Source organism: Macaca fascicularis, chromosome 6 (genome assembly GCF_037993035.2).
Source record: "Macaca fascicularis isolate 582-1 chromosome 6, T2T-MFA8v1.1".
In the NCBI taxonomy this organism is placed as follows: domain Eukaryota; kingdom Metazoa; phylum Chordata; class Mammalia; order Primates; family Cercopithecidae; genus Macaca; species Macaca fascicularis.
Genome location: NC_088380.1, coordinates 39,604,476 through 39,616,758, shown reverse-complemented (window position 1 = coordinate 39,616,758; position 12,283 = coordinate 39,604,476). Strand labels below are relative to the sequence as shown.

General features: G+C 36.8%; 1 protein-coding gene across 1 annotated transcript in view; it reads left to right on the top strand.

The window, feature by feature from the left end:
- C9 (complement C9) overlaps nt 1-12,283 on the top strand; it is an 83,741-nt gene that overhangs the window by 37,210 nt on the left and 34,248 nt on the right. The window contains exons 6-8 of the mRNA XM_005556778.4: nt 3,415-3,675; nt 8,381-8,621; nt 11,403-11,531. Coding sequence (XP_005556835.2) covers nt 3,415-3,675; nt 8,381-8,621; nt 11,403-11,531 — 631 coding nt within the window. The remainder of the gene's footprint in view (nt 1-3,414; nt 3,676-8,380; nt 8,622-11,402; nt 11,532-12,283) is intronic.

Sequence of the window (12,283 nt, the reverse complement as noted above, 5' to 3'; positions counted from 1 at the left end):
ATTTAATAAGTAATTATAAAAGAAGTGGTTTTCATTTTATTTTGTTTTAAAAGAGGAGCCATAAAAGCTTGCAGCAAAAATATTTGTTAGTCTGTTGTATCAGGAGAGGCTTTCCTAAAGCAGTGATGTTTCGGGTAAAACTTGAAACAGGAGTGGGAATTAATCAACCTGAGGCCTATGATTTGTGTGTATGTGTGAGAGGGAGTGTGTGTGATGTGTGTGCTATGGGAGGATTGGGGGGGAAAGAGTAAGAGAACATTCCAGAAAGTCAAAGCAGCATAAAAGGGACTTAGGGTAAGAACAGCATGGGTTGTGGAACAGCTAGATGGCTGACACACAGTGATGGAAAGATTGACTAGAAATAAACCTGGTTTAGACTATATTAAAGTCATTAGAAATACACTGGAAGGATCTAAGTAGGGAAGTGACAATGGTTAGTTTGCTTTTCCCTGTTATGCTAGGAAGTTTCTTCAACATGTCTTGTTTTAAAGATAACTATATACATTTCAGTCTTTTCATGAGACAGTAGTAGCTTTAGGTTTCCCATGCAGAACAACCACTCAATACATACTACTAAATCCAATTCATGACACTGTCTGAAGATACAGGTGTCCCCTTCCCAGACAAGTTACACCTAATTCAGAAGATCTCTGAAAAGAGAACTGAAGCACTTATATATCAACCCTCTCATTGACAATAACCTGACAATAGCCAAGTTGGAAAAAAAAAAAAAAAAAGTTTAATTGAAAGTTTAGTGTTGAAGGAACATACCTCAAAATAGTAAGAGCTGTATATGAAAAACCCACAGCCAATATCATACTGAATGGGCAAAAGATGAAAGCATTCTCCTTGAAAACCAGCACAAGACAAGGATGCTTTCTCTGATGACTCGTATTCAACATAGTATTGGAAATTCTGGCCAGTGCAATCAGGCAGGGGAAAGAAATAAAGGGTATTCAAATATGAAGAGAGAAAGTCAAATTATCTTTGTTTGCAGATGACATGATCCTATATTTAGAAAACCCCGTTGTCTCAGCCCAAAAGCTTTTTAAGCTGATAAGCTACTTCAGCAAAGTCTCAGGATGCAAACTTAATGTGCAGAAATTGCTAGCACTCTTATATACCAACAACAGGCAAGCAGAGAACCAAATCGTAAATTAACTCCCATTCACAATTGCTAAAAAAAAAAAAAAAAACAACAAAAAACCTGTAAAATACCTAGGAATACAGCTAACAAAGCACATGAAGGACCTCTTCAAGAACTACAAACTACTGCTCAGGGAAATCAGAGAGGACATAAGCAAATGGAAAAACATTTCATGCTCACAGATAGGAAGAATCAATATTGTGAAAATGGCCATACTGCCCAAAGTAATTTATAGATTCAATGCTATTCCCATTAAACTACCACTGACATTCTTCATGAATTAGAAAAAAAAAAAAAAAAAACTAATTTAAAATTCATGTGGAAACAAAAAAGGGCCTGTATAGCCAAGATAATTCTAAGCAAAAAGAACAAAACTGGAGGCATCACACTGCCTGACTTCAAACTATAGTACAAGGCTACAGTTATCAAAATATCATGGTAATGGTGCAAAAACAAATACATGGACCAATGGAACACAATGGAGAACTCAGAAATAAGACTGCACACCTACAACCATCTAATCTTCAACAGCTCTTACAAAAACAAGCAAAGGGAAAAGGATTCCCTATTTAATAAATAGTGCTGGGAGAACTGGCTAGTCATATGCAGAAAATTGAAACTGGACCTCTTCCTTATGCATTATACAAAAATTAACTCAAGATGGACTAAAGACTTAAATGTAAAACCAAAAGCTCTAGAAATCCTAGAAGAAAATCTAGGCAATACTATTCAGGACACAGGCGTGGGCAAAGACTTCATGATGAAAATGCCAAAGCAATTGCAACAAAAACAAAAATTAACAAATGGGATCCAATTAAAAGCAAAAGCTATAGAAATCCTAGAAGAAAATCTAGACAATACCATTCAGGACATAGGCATGGGCAAAGATTTCATGATGAAAATGCCAAAGCAATTGCAACAAAAACAAAAATTGACAAATGGGATCCAATTAAACTAAAGAGCTTCTGCATGGCAAAAGAAACTACCATCAGAGTGAACAGGCAACCTATATAACAGGAGAAAATTTTTGCAATCTATTCATCTGACAAAGATCTAATATCCAGAGTCTATGAGGAACTTAAACAAATTTACAGGAAAAAAAAATAACCCCATTAAAAAGTGGGCAAAGGACATGAACAGACACTAATCAAAAGAAGACATTCATGTGGCCAACAAACATATGAATAAAAGCTTAGCATCACTGATTATTAGAGAAATGCAAATCAAAACCGCAATGAGATAGCATCTCAAACCAGTCAGAATGACAATTATTAAAAAGCCAAAAACAACAGATGTTGGCAAGGTTACAGAGAAAAAGGAATGCTTTTACACTGTTGGTGGGAGTGTAAATTGGTTCAACTATTGTTGAAGACACTGTGCCAACTCTTCAAAGATCTAGAAGCAGAAATACCATTTGATCCAGCAATCCCATTACTGAGTATATATCCGAAAGGATAGAAATCATTCTATTATAAAGATACACGCATGCATATGTTCACTGCAGCACTATCCACAATAGCAAAGACTTGGAATCAACCCAAATGCCCATCAATGATAGAGTGAATAAAGAAAATGTGGTACATATACACCATGGAATACTATGCAGCCATAAAAAGGAACAAGATCACGTCCTTAGCAGGGACATGGATGGAGCTGGAAGCCATTATCATCAGCAAATTAACACAGAAACAGAAAACCAAACACCTCATATTCTCACTTGTAAGTGGGAGCTGAATGATGAGAACACATGGACACGTTGGGGGAAAAACACTCACTGGGGACTGCTGGGGGTAGGAGTGGGAGAGCATCAGGAGGAATAGCTAATGGATACTGGACTTTATACCTAGGTGATGGGTTGACCTGTGCAGCAAACCACCATAGCACATGTTTACCTATGTAACAAATCTGCACATCCTGCACATGTACCCCAGAACTTAAAATAAGTTGAAAAAAAAAGTTTGCTATATTATAAGCCCTTTATATGCATTATCTCACTAAATTGTTATAAGACCTTTTGTGCTAGATATGATGAATATCCGTTTTATAGACTAAGAATCATACTAAAGACACAGAGATTGTTGCATAATCACTTTAAAGTCACGGAGTCTGTATTTGAACCCCAGGAATCTGACTCCAGCCTTTTTCTCTTAAGTCCTTTGTTCTACTGCCTTTCAAAGAATTGCTTGATTTCTGTTTGGTTCTGTTCTGCTTGTTTTTCCTTTTGTTTCGTATCTTGTTTTTAACAACACTTTTTAATTCTCTTTTAGACCAAAGGCGAGAAAAATTTAAGAACCGAACATTATGAAGAACAAATTGAAGCATTTAAAAGTATCGTCCAAGAGAAGACATCAAATTTTAATGCAGATATATCTCTAAAATTTACACCCACTGAAGCAAATAAAGTTAAAACTGAAAAGTCTTCTGAGAAACAAGCCTCCTCAAATTCTTTACGTGGCCAGGGTAGTTTTCGGTTTTCATATTCCAAAAATGAAACTTACCAACTATTTTTGTCATATTCTTCAAAGAAGGTAAGACGAAACAGTTAATATAGGAATATAATGGAAAGGTTACAAACTAACCAGACTCTTTAAGTATTTAGAGCAAATAGAAATCATAAAAAGGAAAAGAAACATGGATCAAATTCTCAAATATATAGCTAGCACGTCAGAAAGAATACTAACTGGAAAAAAAGTCTGATAGAATCTTTGGCAGTGGTAAATGAATCATATGTTTGGTGGTAGTGAGCAGAAAATGTGTATTAAGAATTTAGAGCATTTTTTGACTGAGACTGTGGTAATATACCATTCAATTTATATGATGATCAGAATTTTAATGAAGAATTATACTGAAGAATTCTGGTAATTCATTGCAATGCCTTACCTACAATGATCACTGTTTATTAACTACAAAATGTGTCTCTAAAGAAATGATGCTATGAAATTATACACATTGCACATAAAATTGGTCTGATTACTTTGTAATCATATGTTTAATTTGAGACTTTGAAAATGTGTGTGTGTATTTTTTTTAAATATTTGAGCCAGATTTTGAAGTTTGTTCTACCACTCTTGGAATAAATGTAAAATATACTCTCTGTAATCAACATGTTTCCAGTAAAATGCTCATTCTTCCTTTTCTGATACCACAGTCACCTATTTAGACAAGCTTCTCCCACATTAACAATAATAATTCACTTTTAGCACTTACATTATGTCTAACTATGTAACTGTTTTGTAAGGGTTTGTACATTACCTCTCTGTTTACAAGCATACCCACTCAAGTGTACAGGTGGAAAACTCTTTAAATCATTCAACAAATGTTTAATTGTGAGCTCTCTGGCCTAGGTACTTAGAATACATTTGTGAACCAAGCTGATGAAAATTTTTGTCCTCATGGAGTTAAAAGGTCCACAGAAAGAGACAGCCAAAAAGAATACATATAATAGAAGAAAAGAAGTAATATGGTATTTACAAAGTATTAAGTGCTGTGGTATACAAGGAAAATTAGAGTAACATGAAGGAAAGCAGGGATGCCTGCAGGTGGCATGATTAAAAAGGAAGCTCAGGGTCAGCTTCATGGAGATGAGAGCTGACCAAAGCTTTGGAGGAGAGGAAATAGCCAAAGAGTAAGATTTCAGATTAATCATCTGATGGAAGGAACTGTTAGAGAAGTCTCTAATGTAAGAAAAACCTGGTGTGATAAAAGTTAGTCAAACTGAATCAGAAGGATAAAAAATTAGAAAAGTTACCTTGAATCAGATCATGAAGAACTTCAAAGTCCACTCAGCATGGCTTTTTTTCTGAGTGACACGGGAGGTCACTTGAGGGTTTTTATTTTTATTTTTAATTTAATTTAATTTATTTATTTATTTTGAGATGGATTTTCACTCTTGTTGCCCAGGCTGGAGTGCAATGGTGTGATCTTGGCTCACCGCAACCTCCACCTCCTGGGTTCAAGCGATTCTGCCTCAGCCTCCCGAGTAACTGGGATTACAGGCATGCACCACCACGCCCGGTTAATTTTGTATTTTTAGTAGAAACGGGGTTTCTCCATGTTGGTCAGGCTGGTCTCAAACTTCCAACCTCAAGGGATCTGCCCGCCTTGGCCTCCCAAAGTGCTGAAATTACAGGTGTGAGCCACCGTGCCTGGCCTACTTGAGGGTTTTTAATAGAAGATTGACATTCCCTATTATATTTCAAATGATTACTCAAGGTATTCTGTCAAGAAGAGATCATAGGTGCTAAGAGCCAAAGCAAGGAGTCTTGCTAAAAGTTATTGAAGGAATCCAGGTGAGACATGATGGTAGTTCAGTAGTTCAGATAGGACAATTATAGAGTCCAAGGTTTTTGGCCTGAGCAACTAGAAAAATGGAGTTGCTAATAAACTTGCTCAGATAGAGCAGGTTTGGAGAGGGAGACCAGTAGTTAAATTTTAGTTAGGTTAAGTTTGAGGTGTTTATTATACATCCAATTGGCAATGCCAAGTATGAGTTGGTGTTATGAGGCTGGAGTTTGGGGAGAAGACCTGGAATTGAGCTCTACATTGACTTGTTGACTTAGTCATGGGGTCACTAACAGAGTTAGTGTACATAGAAAATAGAATACAATCAAATACCAAACTTGGGGAACTTCAATAGAAAATAAGTAAAAGAACCCAAAAACTGCCCAATAACTTTGCTACTTAGAGTGTGGTCTATGGAACAGCAGCATCAACATCGCTAGGAAGATAGAATCTTAAACTGTGCTCCAGAAATGCATTTTAACTGAATCAGTATTGCATTTTAACAAGATTCTCTAGGTGATTTGTTCACCTTTTATAGTTTGAGAAGCACTGGCCTAGAAGACAAGAAAATAATCTCTATTAAGAAGAAAAGAGTGATGAACTGTGTCAATTGCTCTAACATGTCAAAGAAGATGAGGGCTAAGAAGTGATCATAGGCTTTAGGATTATCAAAGTCATTGGAGACCTTGACAAGAGACGTTTCGTTGGAGTAGTGAGGTCAGGAGCATGAATGATGGGAAGGGGAGAATTGAAAATGCACAGTATAGAAAACTGAATAAATTTTGCTTCTAGTGAGGGCAAAGAAATGGGTAGAGTGGCTGGGCAGGCAAGCTAGGGCAAGGGAAATTTTTTTGTTGATTTAAGATAGAAGAAACAACTGCATATTTGGATGGTAATGAGCTAAGAGCTACCTTTGAAGTAAATTGACCCAAAGAACATCACATGTCTTTCTTACCCCAAATCCCAAGATATACTTCCCAGTTTTAGCAAAACTGAAAAGAAATCCAAATATGCTTTGAATAAAGCATTTGAGAATTCTTGTGCAAGTCAGGAGATGAAGAGATCATTGACCTATAACATACAGGCTAAGTCACTGTAAGATTTTTATTAAAGACTGGATCACCCACTGTCACCTAAAGTTAAATCATGATGACAACATTGTGCTTTAAGAACACAGACAGTTTGGTATGATGTTCATATATAGCAAGGTATATCTTTAAAAAGAAATAAAATATTTTAAACTCCCACATAATCATCATATGTTAAACACAGCTGTTAGGAGACCCTCAAAAGATGCATTTGCAAAATTGTGGATGTCAATTGTAGTTTAGTTTTCATCAGGACAAGCTATGGCACTGAATCACACAGTTCACTGCCCTAGTTTTCTCCGGGAAAGGTAAGCCATCAGCCCTGGCCCAGGAAACATTTAACTGTTGAGTTGTTTAGGCTGACTTGAGTTCCGTGTCTCAAAATATTGTTTGTCCTGTCTCTGTCATTAAAAATTGAGAGGGTGGACTGGAAGGGACAAGGAGACCTGACACCTGGGTTTTTAGTACCAATGCCTTCAAGTATTATTTGTATGTTTTGGGCCAAATAACTTGATATCTTTAAATTAGTTTTCTCATCTGCATAATAGCAAGATTGGGCTTTATAGATAATGCTTCCATTTCCTTCCACTGTTGTTTTTAAAACAACTTAAGTATAATTTCATAAAATAAAATGCAAAAATTTTAAGTGTATAGTTTCATGAGTTTTGATAATTACGTACATTAGAGTAGCCACCTCCTTTAGCAAGAGAATTTTTTTAATGTTTTAACACAGAAGACACAAAAGCATATTTAGATGGGAATTATTTAAGATCTATGTTTAAAATACATTGAGTTAAAGAACATCACACCGCCTGTAATCCCAGCACTTTGGGAGGCCGAGACGGGTGGATCATGAGATCAGGAGATCGAGACTATCCTGGCTAACACGGTGAAACCCCGTCTCTGCTAAAAAGTACAAAAAACTAGCCAGGCGAGGTGGCGGGCGCCTGTAGTCCCAGCTATTCGGGAGACTGAGGCAGGAGAATAGCGTAAACCCGGGAGGCGGAGCTTGCAGTGAGCTGAGATCCGGCCACTGCACTCCAGCCTGGGCGACAGAGCGATACTCTGTCTCAAAAAAAAAGAAAGAAAGAAAAAAAAAGAACATCACACCAAGAAAATTCCATCATGAAGAGAGACTCGGGCTTCTTATCCCAAGAAAAATTCCTTATGCCCTTTTCAATTCCCTACCACCTAAGAGGTGACCACTGCCCAGATTTATCTGACCACAGCTTAGTTTTGTCTAGTCTAGAACTTCATATAAATGGAATCATACAGGATATGCTCTTTTATGTCTGACTTCTTTTACTTAGTATAATATTTTTGAGATTTATTTGTGTTGTTACTTGTATCAGTAGTTTTACTGTCCTTTTTATTGATGATTAATATTCCATTGTGTTAATATGCCACAGTTGTTTATTGATTCCTCTCTTGATGGACATTTGAGATGTTTTCAATTTTAAGCTATTCTGACAAATGCTGCCATGAAATTCTTATACCGATACTTTTGTGAACAAAATTTTTATTAGGTAAGTATGTAGGAGTGGAATTGCTGGCTGATCATAAGCAAATATGTGTTTAACACTATGGAAAACTGCCAAACAGTTCTTCAAAGTGGCTATCTAATTTTACCAGTAATGTAGGAGAGTTTTAGTCACTGCACATTCTCATCAATAGTTGATGTTGATAGTATTTTATTGATAGTGTTGATAGTATTTTACATTTAGCCATTCTGGTGGATTAGAGTGGTATCTCATGGTCACTGCTAAAACATTTAGTGTCTATGGAAGTTCTAAATTTCATACATTTTCATTTGCAGTGATGGATAAAACACATGTTTCTCTTCTTCATCTACTCTACAACACAGGAAAAAATGTTCCTGCATGTGAAAGGAGAAATTCATCTGGGAAGATTTATGATGAGAAATCGTGATGTTGTGCTCACAACAACTTTTGTGGATGATATAAAAGCTTTGCCAACTACCTATGAAAAGGGAGAATATTTTGCCTTTTTGGAAACCTATGGAACCCACTACAGTAGCTCTGGGTCTCTGGGAGGACTCTATGAACTAATATATGTTTTGGATAAAGCTTCCATGAACCGGAAAGGTATGCCTAGAAATAGAACTCTGACTTCAAATACTGTTTTGACCAAACATTATTTTGTTCACCAACCTCTTTGAATGGTTAAAATCTTAAGAATACAAAGCCCTGTAACCGGCTCCTTTGAGAGGACTCTCTTCCTGCCCTTTGGCACCTAAAATCCTGTTAAATAGCAAATTGACTTCCATCTCAAATAAGCTGACTTGGTCATATTCTACTCAGCAGCAGCACTGAGAGATGGATCAATTATATTGCAATTTCACATCTATTAGAAGGTGGCACTTTTAGTGAAATACTAAACAAACGATGAAAGAAAGTACAGACGTAATTTGTATAACCTACTTCTTAATCAGCAGACTAGTCCAATTTCTATATCTTATCTTCCAGAATATACTTCAATATTGGAGGGAAAATATTGTTCTAAATTTTCTTTTGGCAGGAAAAGAAGCAGCAGTGTTATCATATAAATCTAACATCTGAAAGCAAGGGTGGAAATTGGTTTTACCTCATGTGATGACACTTCTCATTTTATGGTGGTGGTTGAATTGGGCTCATGTTAAGTAGATTTCTGGTCATGGGGAAATCACGGGGAAAAGGACCATGGTCAATTATCAATGTCGGTCATAGGTAGAAGATAGGCCTGCTGATACATAGTTATTGGCCTGGCCTAAAGGGTTCGTCTAAGTCTTTTAAGAAAAATATAAATGCAAAGTGACTATATAAGTAAGTTATAATCATTCATGTTGTAAGTAATTATGGCTAGTTATAATATTCCTTAAGGAGGTGATGGATGCCAGGATGCCTTCTCTCTGCCCTTGTAACTATAGGTGTGTCTCTTAGGGAGGAAAGCGTTGCTAAAAATCACTTTAATGGCTTTTATGGGGTCAGAGTGTCAAGGTATCAGGTGTTAAGTGAAGGGTGGAATGTAACTGTGACGTAAAAGCCTGACACTCTCCCCAAGGTCAGTAGATACTTTAGGGATAACAAAGCATGACACAGCAGAACCAGCTGGTCTTGATGCCTCAGTCTTGTTTTGGGTAGAGAGAAGCTCTCCCAGGGCAAGTGGAATGTAACATTACTTATCTTGCACTTTCACAGGGCTATATCCACAACACAGTGAAGTCACTGTGAGCTCCACCTGGAAGCTATATTGATGGAGATATCACATAAGGGAGGAGTACAAGAGGGCAGAGGTCTTGAGTAACTTGAAAATGAGAAGAGAAAGGTTTATGAGTGGTGATCAAAACACAAAGAAATCTTCAGACTAGGAGTTGCTTTGGTGAAAAAGCTCCATAGGCTGAGATCTTTAATCCTGAATAATTCAGAAGCTACTTACCCTCTGGTCTTAATAGACAAGGATCATCAGGTCAATTCTAGTGACTTTGAAGAGGAAGTCCTCTTTCTCACTTCTCCAGCGCCAATATCTGAGGACCAAGTCATGTCCTCTGCCTCAATTTAGGATGTCTGGACATGAAAGTGTCCACTGCTAAGGCAGAGAATCTGAACACTTTAGGGTCACCCAGGTATCTTTCACCCTCATCTTCAGAAGCAGAGTCCTCACACTTCTTAAGGATAAGGTTAGAAATCTAGAATTATGGATTTCTGGTATTGTTTTCCATTTTTATCCTCTCTCTTCCCTTCCCATGGGAAATGCCACCTGATAGTTTCTAAGTTCTTACTAATTGTGGTTGCATGAGAAGTATTTGATAGATGAATAAACGCCTAAATGCCCCCAGAGGTCTACCCCGACACTCCTTGTAGAACCCCGTGATTAACCTCATTTCATTTTTTTCTTTCCTTTTTCACAAAGCATTTTGGCTCCCAGAACAAATAATCACAAATTCGTGTGTGTGTGCCTGTGTGTGTGTGTTTGTGTGTATGAAATAAGAAATGATAAATAAGGGCAAAAACTGACATGGTCAATGAACTGTCATCTGGGCTGTTTACCCTTAAAATAGAGGAATAATTATTTTTCTGAATTGCAAAAACAGATAATAACTGATAGACTTTGAAAAAATAGGATTTTTCTTTCTAGTAACTGTTTGGGCACCTACACACCATAATGAGTCAGCTTCCAAGACTGATATCTACCAAGTAGCATTCATAGGACGAAAGCAAAGTGGCTACATACATACATCAGCCGTCTGTCCAAAGCAATGAACCAGCTACATTAAGGATGAACTGAGTTTTCCAAAAAGGATCGGGAGATGTTGATATATCTCATGACCAAATTATGAAGTTGATGCAGAGAAGTACTTAGTAGCTAGACAGCTCTGGGTTCAAATCCAAACTTACTAGCTGAGTAATGAGCCATTAGAAGGTTATCCAACTGCTCTACAATTCCACATTTTCATCTGTACAATGAGGACAATATAGTACTTACTTCACAAAGCCAGTGTGAGGATTAAATTAGTTAAAACACACAAAATGCTTAGAAGGATGCCAGACACGTGATAAGCATTCAATATATGATAGACATTGTTGTCCCTCTTCTATGACATTACAGATAAAAGACTTTCCTATAACCATCACAGTTTGACCTACATCCCTTTAAACCATGTGGTAGACTTAATGTGTCGTTTGCCATTAAGTTGACAAGCAAAGTCAAAGGGAGGTCACTATAATCTAATATGAGGACAAAGCAGGACAGACATGATGGCATATTTCAATTTAGTAATAGTATATAGGAACCTAAGTAAGGATGTTTCTTGAAAATAGCAAAATTGGAATTTATTTGTAATGTTGATAGACATTGTCTAATAATTTTCAAATAAATTCATTAAACAGGTGTTGAACTAAAAGATGTAAAGAGATGCCTCGGGTATCATCTGGATGTATCTCTGGATTTCTCTAAAATCTCTGCTGGAGCTAAAGCTGATAAAGATGATTGTGTAAAGAGGGGAGAGGGTAGAGCTGGTAAGTGTGGCCTCACTTGTTAGACTTCGTAAAGCCTGGGGGTAGATGTCAATGAGCACTGCCCTCTTGCAATGAGCCCTCTTAATTGTCTATCCTCTTTGTGCTTAAAAACTATATTTTATGTACAGTGGTTTTCAAACCACTATAAACACAGATAGCCCAGGGACATGTATTCACCAGTATCGCTATTGTGCTGGTTGTACAGTACACAACTCAAGGGGGTGTGATTCGCACGGTAGTCATTTTAGACTTGTATATTTATCATGGCAATAGTAAGGAAGCATTTTCATAAAAAGTTTCCTTTCTTCACCCTAATTTTAACAAAGCTTCCAAATAAGCAAGCGACAATGTTCGTGCATCCATTAACAAAGGACAAGGCCAAAACGATTTCCCCAACTCCACCTTCCACCTAAATAGAAATCCCTAATTAATCCTTAACTTTAAATCGGTGCCTAACCTTTTCAAAAATACAAATGTATTTGGTATAAATATTACTTCCTACTGTTAATCTTTAGCAGATTTACAAGTATGAATTAGTGCTAGAGTTCTCAACTTTTCCTCTAATCAGAAATACCTGAGAACATTTAAAAAATACAAATGCTTAAAACTCACCTTTAAAGAAAGAGTCAACTGGTAGTGGGCAGGCAAAAGTGGGGAAAAACCTGATATATTTAAAAGCATATCAACCAATAATATGTGTCCATGATTGAAAAACCAATGATGAAGTGGTGGGAAAAAACTGAATTTGCCAT